This window comes from Phyllobates terribilis, unplaced genomic scaffold, assembly GCF_046119375.1.
Source record: "Phyllobates terribilis strain yellow unplaced genomic scaffold, ASM4611937v1 Scaffold_8__6_contigs__length_399053987, whole genome shotgun sequence".
Lineage (NCBI taxonomy): Eukaryota > Metazoa > Chordata > Amphibia > Anura > Dendrobatidae > Phyllobates > Phyllobates terribilis.
In genome coordinates this window covers 384,566,316-384,584,429 of record NW_027362768.1, presented here as the reverse complement: position 1 = coordinate 384,584,429, position 18,114 = coordinate 384,566,316, and the positions used below count along the sequence as shown (strand labels likewise).

Here is an 18,114-nt window from a genome sequence, read left to right as displayed (position 1 = left end):
ATAAGCTAAATACGGGGTTATTGCCTCTGAGTGTTACCGAGAGTGTTCTCATTCACCGACAGCAAGCCGAGATCCTGAAGATGGTAAAGTATGACTAAGTAATAAAGTCCATTAGTAAGCTCAGATACACTTGTTTATTTCACCGTCTTCTATAATATTTTGATATTTTTGTGACCGTCCCTCTCGCCGCCCCCCACCCTGGTATGACGGTGCCAGCACATACCTCTCAGCACTCTTGGTGCCGCCCACCCCAGATGTTGGGTTTTATAGTAACGCCGCTCTCTTAGAAGCAGTAATTACTCCTTATATCTCCGGCAGAAGCTTTCCTTGTGGCAAGTGGAAAAGGAAAAATACACAAGACAAGTCAGCATGAAGACCCTGGCGCTGCTCCTGGTCGTGGCGCTGGCCGCTGCGGTCACCCTCGCATACGGTAACGATTATTTACTTGATTTCTTCGAAGGAAAAAACTTCAAATTATCTGAAATGTTCTTAAATACTAGAGGAAAATGAAGTGAACAGAGGCCATAGACAGGACACAGGCTGCTGTAACCAGAACCATAGACAGGGCACAGGCTGCCGTAACCAGAACCATAGACAGGACACAGGCTGCTGTAACTAGAACCATAGACAGGACACAGGATGCTGTAACCAGAGCCATAGACAGGACACAGGATGCTGTAATCAGAACCATAGACAGGACACAGGCTGCTGTAACCAGAGCCATAGACAGGACACAGGATGCTGTAACCAGAACCATAGATAGGACACAAGCTGCTTTAACCAGAGCCATAGACAGGACACAGGCTGCTGTAACCAGAACCATACACAGGACACAGGCTGCTGTAACCAGAGCCATAGACAGGACACAGGATGCTGTAACCAGAACCATAGATAGGACACAAGCTGCTTTAACCAGAGCCATAGACAGGACACATGCTGCTGTAACCAGAGACATAGACAGGACACAGGCTGCTGTAACCAGAACCATACACAGGACACAGGCTGCTGTAACCAGAGCCATAGACAGAACACAGGCTGCTGTAACCAGAACCATAGACAGGACACATGCTGCTGTAACCAGAGACATAGACAGGACACAGGCTGCTGTAACCTGAGCCATAGACAGGACACAGACTGCTGTAAGAAGAATCATAGACAGAACACAGGCTGCTGTAACCAGAACCATAGACAGAACACAGGCTGCTGTAACCAGAACCATAGACAAGACACAGGATGCTGTAACCAGAACCATAGACAGGACACAGGCTGCTGTAACCAGAACCATAGACAAGACACAGGATGCTGTAACCAGAGCCATAGACATGACACAGGATGCTGTAACCAGAGCCATAGACAGGACACAGGCTGCTGTAACCAGAACCATAGACAGGACACAGGCTGCTGTAGCCAGAACCATAGACAGGACACAGGCTGCTGTAGCCAGAACAATAGACAGGACACATGCTGCTGTAACCAGAGACATAGACAGGACACAGGCTGCTGCAACCAGAACCATAGACAGAACACAGGCTGCTGTAACCAGAACCATAGACAGGACACAGGCTGCTGTAACCAGAACCATAGACAAGACACAGGATGCTGTAACCAGAGCCATAGACAGGACACAGGATGCTGTAATCAGAACCATAGACAGGACACATGCTGCTGTAACCAGAGACATAGACAGGACACAAGCTGCTTTAACCAGAGCCATAGACAGGACACATGCTGCTGTAACCAGAGACATAGACAGGACACAGGCTGCTGTAACCAGAACCATACACAGGACACAGGCTGCTGTAACCAGAGCCATAGACAGAACACAGGCTGCTGTAACCAGAACCATAGACAGGACACATGCTGCTGTAACCAGAGACATAGACAGGACACAGGCTGCTGTAACCTGAGCCATAGACAGGACACAGACTGCTGTAAGAAGAATCATAGACAGAACACAGGCTGCTGTAACCAGAACCATAGACAGGACACAGGCTGCTGTAACCAGAACCATAGACAAGACACAGGATGCTGTAACCAGAGCCATAGACATGACACAGGATGCTGTAACCAGAGCCATAGACAGGACACAGGCTGCTGTAACCAGAACCATAGACAGGACACAGGCTGCTGTAGCCAGAACCATAGACAGGACACAGGCTGCTGTAGCCAGAACCATAGACAGGACACAACCTGCTGTAACCAGAACCATAGACAGGACACAGGATGCTGTAACCAGAGACATAGACAGGACACAGGCTGCTGCAACCAGAACCATAGACAGAACACAGGCTGCTGTAACCAGAACCATAGACAGGACACAGGCTGCCGTAACCAGGACCATAGACAGGACACAACCTGCTGTAACCAGAATCATAGACAGAACACAGGCTGCTGTAACCAGAACCATAGACAAGACACAGGATGCTGTAACCAGAGCCATAGACAGGACACAGGATGCTGTAACCAGAACCATAGACAGGACACAGGATGCTGTAACCAGAACCATAGACAAGACACAGGATGCTGTAGCCAGAGCCATAGATAGGACACAGGCTGCTGTAATCAGAACCATAGATAGGACACAAGCTGCTTTAACCAGAACCATAGACAGGACACATGCTGCTGTAACCAGAGACATAGACAGGACACAGGCTGCTGTAACCAGAACCATACACAGGACACAGGCTGCTGTAACCAGAGCCATAGACAGAACACAGGCTGCTGTAACCAGAACCATAGACAGGACACATGCTGCTGTAACCAGAGACATAGACAGGACACAGGCTGCTGTAACCTGAGCCATAGACAGGACACAGACTGCTGTAACCTGAGCCATAGACAGGACACAGACTGCTGTAAGAAGAATCATAGACAGAACACAGGCTGCTGTAACCAGAACCATAGACAGGACACAGGCTGCTGTAACTAGAACCATAGACAAGACACAGGATGCTGTAACCAGAGCCATAGACATGACACAGGATGCTGTAACCAGAGCCATAGACAGGACACAGGCTGCTGTAACAAGAACCATAGACAGGACACAGGATGCTGTAACCAGAACCATAGACAGGACACAGGCTGCTGTAACCTGAACCATAGACAGGACACAGGCTGCTGTAACCAGAATCATAGACAGAACACAGGCTGCTGTAACCAGAGCCATAGATAGGACACAGGCTGCTGTAACCAGAGCCATAGACAGGACACAGGATGCTGTAACCAGAACCATAGACAGGACGCAGGATGCTGTAACCAGAGCCATAGACAGGACACAGGATGCTGTAACCAGAACCATAGACAGGACGCAGGATGCTGTAACCAGAACCATAGACAGGACACAGGATGCCGTAACCAGAACCATAGACAGGACACATGCTGCTGTAACCAGAGACATAGACAAGACACAGGCTGCTGTAACCAGAACCATAGACAAAACACAGGCTGCTGTAACCAGAACCATAGACAGGACACAGGCTGCTGTAGCCAGAACCATAGACAGGACACATGCTGCTGTAACCAGAGACATAGACAGGACACAGGCTGCTGTAACCAGAACCATAGACAGAACACAGGCTGCTGTAACCAGAACCATAGACAGGACACAGGCTGCCGTAACCAGGACCATAGACAGGACACAACCTGCTGTAACCAGAATCATAGACAGAATACAGGCTGCTGTAACCAGAACCATAGACAGGACACAGGCTGCTGTAACCAGAACCATAGACAAGACACAGGATGCTGTAACCAGAGCCATAGACAGGACACAGGATGCTGTAATCAGAACCATAGACAGGACACAGGCTGCTGTAACCAGAGCCATAGACAGGACACAGGATGCTGTAACCAGAACCATAGATAGGACACAAGCTGCTTTAACCAGAGCCATAGACAGGACACATGCTGCTGTAACCAGAGACATAGACAGGACACAGGCTGCTGTAACCAGAACCATACACAGGACACAGGCTGCTGTAACCAGAGCCATAGACAGAACACAGGCTGCTGTAACCAGAACCATAGACAGGACACATGCTGCTGTAACCAGAGACATAGACAGGACACATGCTGCTGTAACCTGAGCCATAGACAGGACACAGACTGCTGTAAGAAGAATCATAGACAGAACACAGGCTGCTGTAACCAGAACCATAGACAGGACACAGGCTGCTGTAACCAGAACCATAGACAAGACACAGGATGCTGTAACCAGAGCCATAGACATGACACAGGCTGCTGTAACCAGAGCCATAGATAGGACACAGGCTGCTGTAACCAGAGCCATAGACAGGACACAGGATGCTGTAACCAGAACCATAGACAGGACGCAGGATGCCGTAACCAGAACCATAGACAGGACACAGGATGCCGTAACCAGAACCATAGACAGGACACATGCTGCTGTAACCAGAGACATAGACAGGACACAGGCTGCTGTAACCAGAACCATAGACAGAACACAGGCTGCTGTAACCAGAACCATAGACAGGACACAGGCTGCTGTAGCCAGAACCATAGACAGGACACATGCTGCTGTAACCAGAGACATAGACACGACACAGGCTGCTGTAACCAGAACCATAGACAGAACACAGGCTGCTGTAACCAGAACCATAGACAGGACACAGGCTGCTGTAACCAGAACCATAGACAGGACACATGCTGCTGTAACCAGAGACATAGACAGGACACAGGCTGCTGTAACCAGAACCATAGACAGGACACAGGCTGCTGTAACCAGAACCATAGACAAGACACAGGATGCTGTAACCAGAGCCATAGACAGGACACAGGCTGCTGTAACCTGAACCATAGACAGGACACAGGCTGCTGTAACCAGAGCCATAGACAGGACACAGGCTGCTGTAACCAGAGACATAGACAGGACACAGGCTGCTGTAACCAGAACCATAGACAGGACACAGGCTGCTGTAACCAGAACCATAGACAAGACACAGGATGCTGTAACCAGAGCCATAGACAGGACACAGGATGCTGTAATCAGAACCATAGACAGGACACAGGCTGCTGTAACCAGAGCCATAGACAGGACACAGGCTGCTGTAACCAGAGACATAGACAGGACACAGGCTGCTGTAACCAGAACCATAGACAGGACACATGCTGCTGTAACCAGAACCATAGACAGGACACAGGATGCTGTAACCAGAACCATACACAGGACACAGGCTGCTGTAACCAGAACCATAGACAGGACACAGGATGCTGTAACCAGAACCATAGACAGGACACAGGATGCTGTAACCAGAACCATACACAGGACACAGGCTGCTGTAACCAGAACCATACACAGGACACAGGCTGCTGTAACCAGAACCATAGACAGGACACAGGATGCTGCTTCTTAAACTTAACGCTGACACTTTTCTTTCTTATCTAGACTCATATGAAAGCCACGAGTCCTACGAGCGTTATGGTAAGAACGATTTTTAGTTTACAAAATAAAGATATAAGAAAGATTGCAGGATTCCTGCTTGTAGCTGAGGGGTTGTTACAGTGTATCAGAGTAGACAATTCTTTGCTCTCTGTCTCTGCTTTCTATCTCTAGTCTCTCTTTTCTCTGCTCTCTGTCTTGTATTCTATACTCATCACTTGTATTTTTGCTGCAGATCCATTTGTTAACTCAAGAAATGCCAACTCCTTCATTCCCTCCCAGCAACGGAACGTGCGAATGAACGAGCGGTAAGGAGAACGTCAGGCACAATCTGTACTGGAACATGCAGAGCAAACACACCTTACTATCCAGTGACTGCAAACTATGTTACCAGTATTGCTCCAGAGCTGCATGCATCATTTGGTTATTTCATATCCTGTACTTTGATTCATCCAGAGCTGCATTCACAAGTGTTATACTCCATTCACATCCAGAGCTGCATTGTTATACTCCAGCCACATCCAGAGCTGTATTCACAAGTATTATACTCCAGCCACATCCAGAGCTTCATTCACAACTGTTATACTCCAGCCACATCCAGAGCTGCATTCTCAAGTGTTATACTCCAGCCACATCCAGAGCTGCATTCACAAGTGTTACACTCCATTCACATCCAGAGCTGCATTGTTATACTCCAGCCACATCCAGAGCTGCATTCACAAGTATTATACTCCAGCCACATCCAGAGCTGCATTCTCAAGTGTTATACTCCAGCCACATCCAGAGCTGCATTCACAAGTGTTATACTCCATTCACATCCAGAGCTGCATTGTTATACTCCAGCCACATCCAGAGCTGCATTCACAAGTATTATACTCCAGCCACATCCAGAGCTGCATTCACAACTGTTATACTCCAGCCACATCCAGAGCTGCATTCTCAAGTGTTATACTCCAGCCACATCCAGAGCTGCATTCACAAGTGTTATACTCCATTCACATCCAGAACTGCATTGTTATACTCCAGCCACATCCAGAGCTGCATTCACAAGTATTATACTCCAGCCACATCCAGAGCTGCATTCACAACTGTTATACTCCAGCCACATCCAGAGCTGCATTCTCAAGTGTTATACTCCAGCCACATCCAGAGCTGCATTCACTGTTCTGCTCTTACAACATGTGTTATTTACTCCAGCCACATCCAGAGCTGCATGCCCTGGTTATTTTCTATAGTGGGCGTCACTGTTCTTATGGCCGGCTCTTCGTGTTATGGACTTGGCTTGTAAACTATTTTTTCCTCTATTGATTTACACAATGAAGTGACTCAGGAAACTAGAAGCAGAATGCAGCTCTGGATGTGACTGGAGTAGAATACTTCAGAAGTGTTTCCTGGTGTTCCGTAGAGATGTGATGAATGAAACGTTGCGGAGTTGCCCTTTAAGCGCTGCTCTCGTCATTGCTACTTGTGTCCTTTCCCGTTTCTCCAGACTTCGTGCCAAGAGTCCCTGGGAACGACAGCGCGAGACCTGCGAGGAGTACAACCCCTGCGAGCGCTACGCCATGAGACACGGCTGGGGGGCCGCTTACAAGCGATACTTCGGACAGCGCAATGGCGGGAGATACTAGGAGCCAAGCGTGATTGTGCGCGAGGAGATGATGGGGCCCCGGGCCCCTGCGTTATACCCGGCTCACACATTGCTGCGCAGTTTCCCTTTAATTGTTGAGTTTTATCGTCTGCACCTTACAATAAGCACTTTTCATATATTGTCATAATTCGGGTAGTGGGGGGGTCCAGGACAGGGACACGATATCCGCACCCCATTCTGGGGCTGTAAATAATCGCTTCACTGTGGAAAACATAAGTACGAGAAATAAAAATCTGCTTTATAAACGGTGTCACTTGTCACGTGGCGCGAAAACGTGGAATGTGTAAGTGTTTCCATAGTAACCAGTGTTCATACTGATACAAAGTGACACACAGCCCTGTCCTCAATAACATCGACATAAGAGTGAGCACGTCTCTCCTGAAATACTCTGTGCTGCTGGGGACTCTGCTCCTCCCACTACATGCAGCACCGTGCAAAAACTTTTAAGCAGCTGTAGAGAAAATGCTGCAGAGTCAGAAGTTTCCAGCAATAGATGTGTTAATAGTTTATTTTTATTAATCATCAAAATACAAAGTGACTGAAGAGAAATGTAAATCCCATTATTATCTGGTGACTGCTCACTATCTGGTGACCCCCCCGTCTCCTCCATCATCAGTATCTGGTGACCGCCCGTCACCTCCATCATCAGTATCTGGTGACTGCCTGTCACCTCCATCATCAGTATCTGGTGACCGCCCGTCGCCTCCATCATCAGTATCTAGTGACCGCCCGTCACCTCCATCATCAGTATCTGGTGACCCCCCCGTCTCCTCCATCATCAGTATCTGGTGACTGCCTGTCACCTCCATCATCAGTATCTGGTGACCGCCCGTCGCCTCCATCATCAGTATCTGGTGACCGCTCGTCGCCTCCATCATCAGTATCTGGTGACTGCCCGTCTCCTCCATCATCAGTATCTGGTGACCGCCCGTCGCCTCCATCATCAGTATCTAGTGACCGCCCGTCACCTCCATCATCAGTATCTGGTGACCCCCCCGTCTCCTCCATCATCAGTATCTGGTGACTGCCTGTCACCTCCATCATCAGTATCTGGTGACCGCCCGTCGCCTCCATCATCAGTATCTGGTGACCGCCCGTCGCCTCCATCATCAGTATCTGGTGACTGCCCGTCTCCTCCATCATCAGTATCTGGTGACTGCCTGTCACCTCCATCATCAGTATCTGGTGACTGCCTGTCACCTCCATCATCAGTATCTGGTGACCGCCCGTCGCCTCCATCATCAGTATCTGGTGACCGCCCGTCGCCTCCATCATCAGTATCTGGTGACTGCCCGTCACCTCCATCATCAGTATCTGGTGACCACCCATCGCCTCCATCATCAGTATCTGGTGACCGCCCGTCGCCTCCATCATCATTATCTGGTGACCGCCCGTCGCCTCCATCATCAGTATCTGGTGACCGCCCGTCGCCTCCATCATCATTATCTGGTGACCGCCCGTCACCTCCATCATCAGTATCTGGTGACCGCTCGTCGCCTCCATCATCATTATCTGGTGACTGCCCGTCTTCTCCATCATCAGTATCTGGTGACTGCCTGTCACCTCCATCATCAGTATCTGGTGACCGCTCGTCGCCTCCATCATCATTATCTGGTGACCGCCCGTCACCTCCATCATCAGTATCTGGTGACCTCCCGTCTCCTCCATCATCAGTATCTGGTGACTGCCTGTCACCTCCATCATCAGTATCTGGTGACCGCCCGTCGTCTCCATCACTTCCTCTCATCACTTGTACACTGGTTATGGAGGATCTGGGCAGGGATTTGCTCCAAACATCTTGGAGAACTGACCCCAGATCTTCTGTGTATGAGGCTTGTGCGGATCGTTCTGTCTCTTCACGTGATCCCAGACAGACGGGATGATGTGAGATCAGGGCTCCTCGTTATTAATGACATTGGTTGGATGTTGGGGGTTGTTGTTCGGCTGCAGAGTAAATTTTTGGAGCCGATCAGACGCCCCCTGCAGGTGTCACATGATGGTTCAGTATCTGCCGGGATTTCTCACCATTAATCCTGACCAAATCCACATCTCTATCTGCTGAAATGCAGCCACAGACCTGCCGGACCCTCCACCTGCGTCACTGCTCTGCAGACCCTCATTATTGTGCCGCTCTCCCCCCTTTGTGAACCCTTTTACCCTTCAGTCCGGACACCTGCTGACATTATCGCCCCCCGGTTCCTGTGTTTTCGTGCAGAGTTGAGTCACTTGTTCTTGTTCCCATGTAGAAGATTTGGGGTTTTGGACACAATTATTCCATGAAGGCGACTTGTGGCCAGACGTCTCCGCACAGGTCTGAGCTGATGGCGCTGCTGGACATCTTCCTGATGTGTCTCATCTGCTGCACTAAGTCACTTTTGCAAGAAAGTCCTTACTGAGAACTGGAAGAGCCCGGAGAACAGTGTAGATAATTCTTCAAAGCAGAGAATGACGTTTATTCAGAGGTACGCGGCAGAACAGTCCAGAATGCAGGCAGGGAAAATACACAACACTCGCAGGTGTCTAGATAAGCAAAACAGCATTGGGATATCTGGCGATGGTCTGGCCATGGTGTGGCTTCAGTCTGGCCATGGTGTGGCTTTGGTCTGGAGATGGTCTGGCCATGATGTGGCTTCGGTCTGGCCATGGTGTGGCTTCGGTCTGGCCATGGTGTGGCTTCAGTCTGGCCATGGTCTGGCCATGGTGTGGCTTCGGTCTGGCCATGGTCTGGCCATGGTGTGGCTTCGGTCTAGCCATGGTGTGGCTTCGGTCTGGCCATGGTGTGGCTTCGGTCTGGCCATGGTCTGGCCATGGTGTGGCTTCGGTCTGGCCATGGTGTGGCTTTGGTCTGGCGATGGTCTGGCCATGGTGTGGCTTCGGTCTGGCGATGGTCTGGCCATGGTGTGGCTTCGGTCTGGCGATGGTCTGACCATGGTGTGGCTTCGGTCTGGCCATGGTGTGGCTTCGGTCTAGCGATGCTCTGGCCATGGTGTGGCTTCGGTCTGGCCATGGTGTGGCTTCGGTCTGGCATGGTGTGGCTTCGGTCTGGCATGGTGTGGCTTCGGTCTGGCGATGGTCTGGCCATGGTGTGGCTTCGGTCTGGCATGGTGTGGCTTCGGTCTGGCATGGTGTGGCTTCGGTCTGGCGATGGTCTGGCCATGGTGTGGCTTCGGTCTGGCCATGGTGTGGCTTCGGTCTGGCATGGTGTGGCTTCGGTCTGGCGATGGTCTGGCCATGGTGTGGCTTCGGTCTGGCCATGGTGTGGCTTCGGTCTGGCATGGTGTGGCTTCGGTCTGGCGATGGTCTGGCGATGGTCTGGCCATGGTGTGGCTTCGGTCTGGCATGGTGTGGCTTCGGTCTGGCCATGGTGTGGCTTCGGTCTGGCCATGGTGTGGCTTCGGTCTGGCCATGGTGTGGCTTCGGTCTGGCCATGGTCCGGCCATGGTGTGGCTTCGGTCTGGCATGGTGTGGCTTCGGTCTGGCGATGGTCTGGCCATGGTGTGGCTTCGGTCTGGCATGGTGTGGCTTCGGTCTGGCCATGGTGTGGCTTCGGTCTGGCCATGGTGTGGCTTCGGTCTGGCCATGGTGTGGCTTCGGTCTGGCGATGGTCTGGCCATGGTGTGGCTTCGGTCTGGCATGGTGTGGCTTCGGTCTGGCCATGGTGTGGCTTCGGTCTGGCCATGGTGTGGCTTCGGTCTGGCCATGGTCTGGCCATGGTGTGGCTTCGGTCTGGCGATGGACTGCCTGTAGATTGGCGATAGAATGGCCCCGAACGACAGTATCAGAGCCTTTTTATACATGGCTTAAACAAAGGAACTACATATTGTGGCAAAAGGCGTATAACATGATAACATCACACTGCAGGGAGGACGTGCATTCTAGAACAACAATGTGATAATGCAACATGACAATATTTATGAGTATTTTTTACCAAACTCCATTAAATCCATAAATCCCCATGTCCTTCTGACCTACATGACAGTTTTCTCATAATTCTAAACCTAGTGACTATATTGTCCTAATTTCTATACCACAATTACAATAACATTATTTACTACCCTATAACACCACTTATTTACTCTCACAATGACCTGCAGCTGTTCCCATTAACCTTTGTGTATACTAACCATACTTGCTAATGGCGCTGGCATCATTTTATGGCTCCATTGTGACTAGGACATGTGTAGGACATGTGTAGGACATGTGTAGGACATGTGTAGGACATGTGTAGGACATGCATCGCATTAGATGCAAAACTCAGTTCTCAAACTTTGGAACACGATGGCTGCTAGGATTAACATGGCTGCTCAGAATATTAGGACTTCTCATTCTCTTACAACTTTCATGACTACATCTAAGTACAGCTGATAGCAGGGTCACACTGAGCACATGTGACAGACATGAGAGTCCGGAGACGCCGGTGGTGAATGTTGTGCCGACAGATACATCATCCAGCCTGACCGGTGTGGCGGTGATCAGTGACGGTGTGGGGAGGTATATCTGTGTGTCGCACAAACCTCCACGATAGCCAACAGCACAGTGTTATTATCCGTGCCTTGTATGGCACTCCTAGGTCGGTACTGCATGGTGGTATGGAATGGGCACAGTATGGTCTTGTCATGTACGCCTGTACGGCAGGGTTCAGAAGGCTCAGGTTGCCCCTGTTAGTATGGTAAGAAGCTGTTATATAGGAGCTCTATGCCAGTATTAAAGGGGTTGTTCAGTCCCACCATATTGGTGACCTTCCTATAGTCACAATGCGGTACCAATATTCCTACATTGTACAGCAGCATTAAAAAGGCTCTGTATGGCAGCACTGTATGGCGTCACTTTATGGCGGCTCTGTATGGCGTCACTTTATGGCAGCATTTATAGCAGCACTGTATGGCGGCTCTGTATGGCGGCTCTGTATGGCGTCACTGTATGGCGTCACTTTATGGCAGCATTTATAGCAGCACTGTATGGCGGCTCTGTATGGCGGCTCTGTATGGCGTCACTGTATGGCGTCACTTTATGGCAGCATTTATAGCAGCACTGTATGGCGACTCTGTATGGCGTCACTGTATGGCAGCACTGTATGGCAGCACTTTATGGCAGCATTTAAAGCAGCACTGTATGGCGTCACTGTATAGCAGCACTGTATGGCAGCACTGTATGGCAGCATGTATGGCGTCACTGTATAGCAGCACTGTATGGCATCACTGTATGGCGGCTCTGTATGGCGTCACTGTATGGCGGCTCTGTATGGCGTCACTTTATGGCGTCACTTTATGGCAGCATTTATAGCAGCACTGTATGGCAGCACTGTATGGCGTCACTGTATGGCAGCACTGTATGGCGTCACTTTATGGCAGCATTTATAGCAGCACTGTATGGCGACTCTGTATGGCGTCACTGTATAGCAGCACTGTATGGCAGCACTTTATGGCATCACTGTATGGCGGCTCTGTATGGCGTCACTGTATGGCGGCTCTGTATGGCATCACTGTATGGCGGCTCTGTATGGTGTCACTGTATGGCGTCACTTTATGGCATCACTGTATGGCGGCTCTGTATGGCGTCACTGTATGGCGTCACTTTATGGCGTCACTGTATGGCGGCTCTGTATGGCATCACTGTATGGCGGCTCTGTATGGCGTCACTGTATGGCGTCACTTTATGGCAGCATTTATAGCAGCACTGTATGGCGGCTCTGTATGGCAGCACTGTATGGCGTCACTTTATGGCAGCATTTATAGCAGCACTGTATGGCGTCACTGTATGGCAGCACTGTATGGCGTCACTTTATGGCATCACTGTATGGCGTCACTTTATGGCATCACTGTATGGCGGCTCTGTATGGCATCACTGTATGGCGGCTCTGTATGGTGTCACTGTATGGCGTCACTTTATGGCATCACTGTATGGCGGCTCTGTATGGCGTCACTGTATGGCGTCACTTTATGGCGTCACTGTATGGCGGCTCTGTATGGCATCACTGTATGGCGGCTCTGTATGGTGTCACTGTATGGCGTCACTTTATGGCATCACTGTATGGCGGCTCTGTATGGCGTCACTGTATGGCGTCACTTTATGGCAGCATTTATAGCAGCACTGTATGGCGGCTCTGTATGGCAGCACTGTATGGCGTCACTTTATGGCAGCATTTATAGCAGCACTGTATGGCGTCACTGTATGGCAGCACTGTATGGCGTCACTTTATGGCAGCATTTATAGCAGCACTGTATGGCGACTCTGTATGGCGTCACTGTATAGCAGCACTGTATGGCAGCACTGTATGGCGTCACTTTATGGCAGCATTTATAGCAGCACTGTATGGCGGCTCTGTATGGCGTCACTTTATGGCAGCATTTATAGCAGCACTGTATGGCGGCTTTATATGGTGTCACTGTATGGCGGCACTTTATGGCAGCATTATATAGCAGCACTGTATGGCGGCTCTGTACGGCGTCACTGTATGGCAGCATTTATAGCAGCACTGTATGGCAGCATTTATAGCAGCACTGTATGGCGACTCTGTATGACGTCACTGTATGGCAGCATGTATGGCGTCACTGTATGGCGGCACTTTATGGCAGCATTTATAGCAGCACTGTATGGCGGCTTTATATGGTGTCACTGTATGGCGGCATTTTATGGCAGCATTATATAGCAGCACTGTATGGCGGCTCTATATGGCGTCACTGTATGGCAGCATTTATAGCAGCACTGTATGGCGGCTCTGTATGGCGTCACTGTATGGCAGCATGTATGGCGTCACTGTATGGCAGCACTGTATGGCAGCATGTATGGCATCACTGTATAGCGGCTCTGTATGGCGTCACTGTATGGCGTCACTGTATGGCGTCACTGTATGGCAGCATGTAGGGCGTCACTGTATAGCGGCTCTGTATGGCGTCACTGTATGGCGTCACTGTATGGCAGCATTTATAGCAGCACTGTATGGCGGCACTGTATGGCAGCATGTATGGCGTCACTGTATGGCGGCTCTGTATGGCGTCACTGTATGGCAGCACTGTATGGCAGCATTTATAGCAGCACTGTATGGTGGCTCTGTGTGGCGTCACTGTATGGCAGCACTTTTTGGCAGCATTTATAGCAGCACTGTATGGTGTCTCTATATGGTGTCACTGTATGGCGGCATTATATCGCAGCACTGTATGGCGGCTCTATATGGTGTCACTGTATGGCGGCATTATATCGCAGCACTGTATGGCGGCTCTATATGGTGTCACTGTATGGTGGCATTATATCGCAGCACTGTATGGCGGCTCTATATGGTGTCACTGTATGGTGGCATTATATCGCAGCACTGTATGGCGGCTCTATATGGTGTCACTGTATGGTGGCATTATATCGCAGCACTGTATGGCGGCTCTATATGGTGTCACTGTATGGTGGCATTATATCGCAGCACTGTATGGCGGCTCTATATGGTGTCACTGTATGGTGGCATTATATCGCAGCACTGTATGGCGGCTCTATATGGTGTCACTGTATGGTGGCATTATATCGCAGCACTGTATGGCGGCTCTATATGGTGTCACTGTATGGTGGCATTATATCGCAGCACTGTATGGCGGCTCTATATGGTGTCACTGTATGGTGGCATTATATCGCAGCACTGTATGGCGGCTCTATATGGTGTCACTGTATGGTGGCATTATATCGCAGCACTATATGGCGGCTCTATATGGTGTCACTGTATGGTGGCATTATATCGCAGCACTGTATGGCGGCTCTATATGGTGTCACTGTATGGTGGCATTATATCGCAGCACTGTATGGCGGCTCTATATGGTGTCACTGTATGGTGGCATTATATCGCAGCACTGTATGGCGGCTCTATATGGTGTCACTGTATGGTGGCATTATATCGCAGCACTGTATGGCGGCTCTATATGGTGTCACTGTATGGTGGCATTATATCGCAGCACTGTATGGCGGCTCTATATGGTGTCACTGTATGGTGGCATTATATCGCAGCACTGTATGGCGGCTCTATATGGTGTCACTGTATGGTGGCATTATATCGCAGCACTGTATGGCGGCTCTATATGGTGTCACTGTATGGTGGCATTATATCGCAGCACTGTATGGCGGCTCTATATGGTGTCACTGTATGGTGGCATTATATCGCAGCACTGTATGGTCTTGCTGCCGGGTTCTGTATGTAGCAGTTTGTTACTATTAGGATGAATCTGGCTGATAGCGATATATGAGGTTCTGGAATCCCGCTGGATACTGAGAGCGGCAGGATCCGGAGCCCGGGGACCGTGTGACTCTGGGAACGCGCCTGATAGGCCAAGACATCCATTACCCCATCCAAGAATGAGCTGACACCCCAAGAATTTGGCTATGGGAACAAAGCATAAAAGGCTCTATTATATAAGAAGCCATAATACAAAGCAGACACCAGATAAGGAGGACGCGAATCACAGCGGAGAAAAGTGACAGTGACAGGATCGCCATGAAGAAGCTGATGGTCCTCTGCCTGCTGGCGATAATGGTGGGATGCCTCTGTCTGAAAGGTGAGAAACGCTGATCTGTGAGGAGCAGACCCCCCATCAAAGTCCAGGACTTCATCAGAGGAGCAGCCGAAACCAGCGCTGGAGGAGAGACACAGAAAGGGGCGACTATGGGGCGACTATGGGGCGACCACGGGGCGACCACGGGGCGACTATGGGGCGACCACGGGGCGACCACGGGGCGACCAGGGGCCGGGAGCCACAACGGCTGACTGCCATGGCTGATAACAGGGAGTAATAGATTGTAGTCTCCTGACATGAAAGGATTAGATACACAGCTCAGCCGACAGTATCACACAGGAGAGGATTAGATACACGGCTCAGCAGACAGTATCACACAGGATAGGATTAGATACACAGCTCAGCCGACAGTATCACACAGGAGAGGATTAGATACACGGCTCAGCAGACAGTATCACACAGGATAGGATTAGATACACGGCTCAGCAGACAGTATCACACAGGATAGGATTAGATACACAGCTCAGCAGACAGTATCACACAGGATAGGATTAGATACACGGCTCAGCAGACGGTATCACACAGGATAGGATTAGATACACAGCTCAGCCGACAGTATCACACAGGAGAGGATTAGATACACGGCTCAGCAGACAGTATCACACAGGATAGGATTAGATACACGGCTCAGCAGACAGTATCACACAGGATAGGATTAGATACACAGCTCAGTAGACAGCATCACACAGGATAGGATTAGATACACGGCTCAGCAGACAGTATCACACAGGATAGGATTAGATACACGGCTCAGCAGTCAGTATCACACAGGATAGGATTAGATACACAGCTCAGCAGTCAGTATCACACAGGATAGGATTAGATACACAGCTCAGTAGACAGCATCACACAGGATAGGATTAGATACACGGCTCAGCAGACAGTATCACACAGGATAGGATTAGATACACGGCTCAGCAGTCAGTATCACACAGGATAGGATTAGATACACAGCTCAGCAGACAGTATCACACAGGATAGGATTAGATACACAGCTCAGTAGACAGCATCACACAGGATAGGATTAGATACACGGCTCAGCAGACAGTATCACACAGGATAGGATTAGATACACGGCTCAGCAGTCAGTATCACACAGGATAGGATTAGATACACAGCTCAGCAGACAGTATCACACAGGATAGGATTAGATACACAGCTCAGTAGACAGCATCACACAGGATAGGATTAGATACACGGCTCAGCAGACAGTATCACACAGGATAGGATTAGATACACAGCTCAGTAGACAGCATCACACAGGATAGGATTAGATACACGGCTCAGCAGACAGTATCACACAGGATAGGATTAGATACACAGCTCAGTAGACAGCATCACACAGGATAGGATTAGATACACGGCTCAGTAGACAGTATCACACAGGATAGGATTAGATACACGGCTCAGCCGACATTATCACACAGGATAGGATTAGATACACGGCTCAGCAGTCAGTATCACACAGGATAGGATTAGATACACAGCTCAGCAGACAGTATCACACAGGATAGGATTAGATACACAGCTCAGTAGACAGCATCACACAGGATAGGATTAGATACACGGCTCAGCAGACAGTATCACACAGGATAGGATTAGATACACAGCTCAGTAGACAGCATCACACAGGATAGGATTAGATACACGGCTCAGCAGACAGTATCACACAGGATAGGATTAGATACACGGCTCAGCAGTCAGTATCACACAGGATAGGATTAGATACACAGCTCAGCAGACAGTATCACACAGGATAGGATTAGATACACAGCTCAGTAGACAGCATCACACAGGATAGGATTAGATACACGGCTCAGCAGACAGTATCACACAGGATAGGATTAGATACACGGCTCAGCCGACATTATCACACAGGATAGGATTAGATACACGGCTCAGCAGACAGTATCACACAGGATAGGATTAGATACACAGCTCAGCAGACAGTATCACACAGGATAGGATTAGATACACGGCTCAGCAGACAGTATCACACAGGATAGGATTAGATACACGGCTCAGCAGACAGTATCACACAGGATAGGATTAGATACACGGCTCAGCAGTCAGTATCACACAGGATAGGATTAGATACACAGCTCAGCAGTCAGTATCACACAGGATAGGATTAGATACACGGCTCAGCAGACAGTATCACATAGGAGAGGATTAGATACACAGCTCGGCAGACAGTATCACACAGGAGAGGATTAGATACACAGCTCAGCAGACAGTATCACACAGGATAGGATTAGATATACAGCTCAGCAGACAGTATCACACAGGAGAGGATTAGATACACGGCTCAGCAGTCAGTATCACACAAGATAGGATTAGATACACGGCTCAGCAGACAGTATCACACAGGAGAGGATTAGATATACGGCTCAGCAGACAGTATCACACAGGAGAGGATTAGATACACGGCTCAGCAGTCAGCATCACACAGGATAGGATTAGATACACGGCTCAGCAGACAGTATCACACAGGAGAGGATTAGATACACGGCTCAGCAGTC

General features: G+C 49.6%; 3 protein-coding genes across 6 annotated transcripts in view; 2 read left to right on the top strand and 1 right to left on the bottom strand.

Annotated features, from left to right (window-relative positions):
• The window catches only part of MGP (matrix Gla protein), a 32,535-nt gene extending 25,244 nt beyond the window's left edge, over window positions 1-7,291 (top strand). For 2 of the 3 annotated variants that reach the window (XM_073645086.1, XM_073645085.1), the window contains exons 2-5: window positions 319-430; window positions 5,405-5,440; window positions 5,634-5,706; window positions 6,888-7,291. In XM_073645086.1, coding sequence (XP_073501187.1) covers window positions 370-430; window positions 5,405-5,440; window positions 5,634-5,706; window positions 6,888-7,026 — 309 coding nt within the window. In that variant the 5' untranslated portion in view covers window positions 319-369 and the 3' untranslated portion in view covers window positions 7,027-7,291. Of the gene's footprint in view, window positions 1-247; window positions 431-5,404; window positions 5,441-5,633; window positions 5,707-6,887 lie in introns of those variants that run through there. The other variant, XM_073645084.1, reaches the window with a different exon arrangement.
• PDE6H (phosphodiesterase 6H) overlaps window positions 1-18,114 on the bottom strand; it is a 347,300-nt gene that overhangs the window by 135,871 nt on the left and 193,315 nt on the right. The window lies entirely within an intron of this gene.
• The window catches only part of BGLAP (bone gamma-carboxyglutamate protein), a 140,345-nt gene continuing 137,642 nt past the window's right edge, over window positions 15,412-18,114 (top strand). Inside the window, exon 1 of the mRNA XM_073642803.1 lies at window positions 15,412-15,574. Within this exon, the coding sequence (XP_073498904.1) occupies window positions 15,514-15,574 (61 nt within the window). The 5' untranslated portion in view covers window positions 15,412-15,513. The remainder of the gene's footprint in view (window positions 15,575-18,114) is intronic.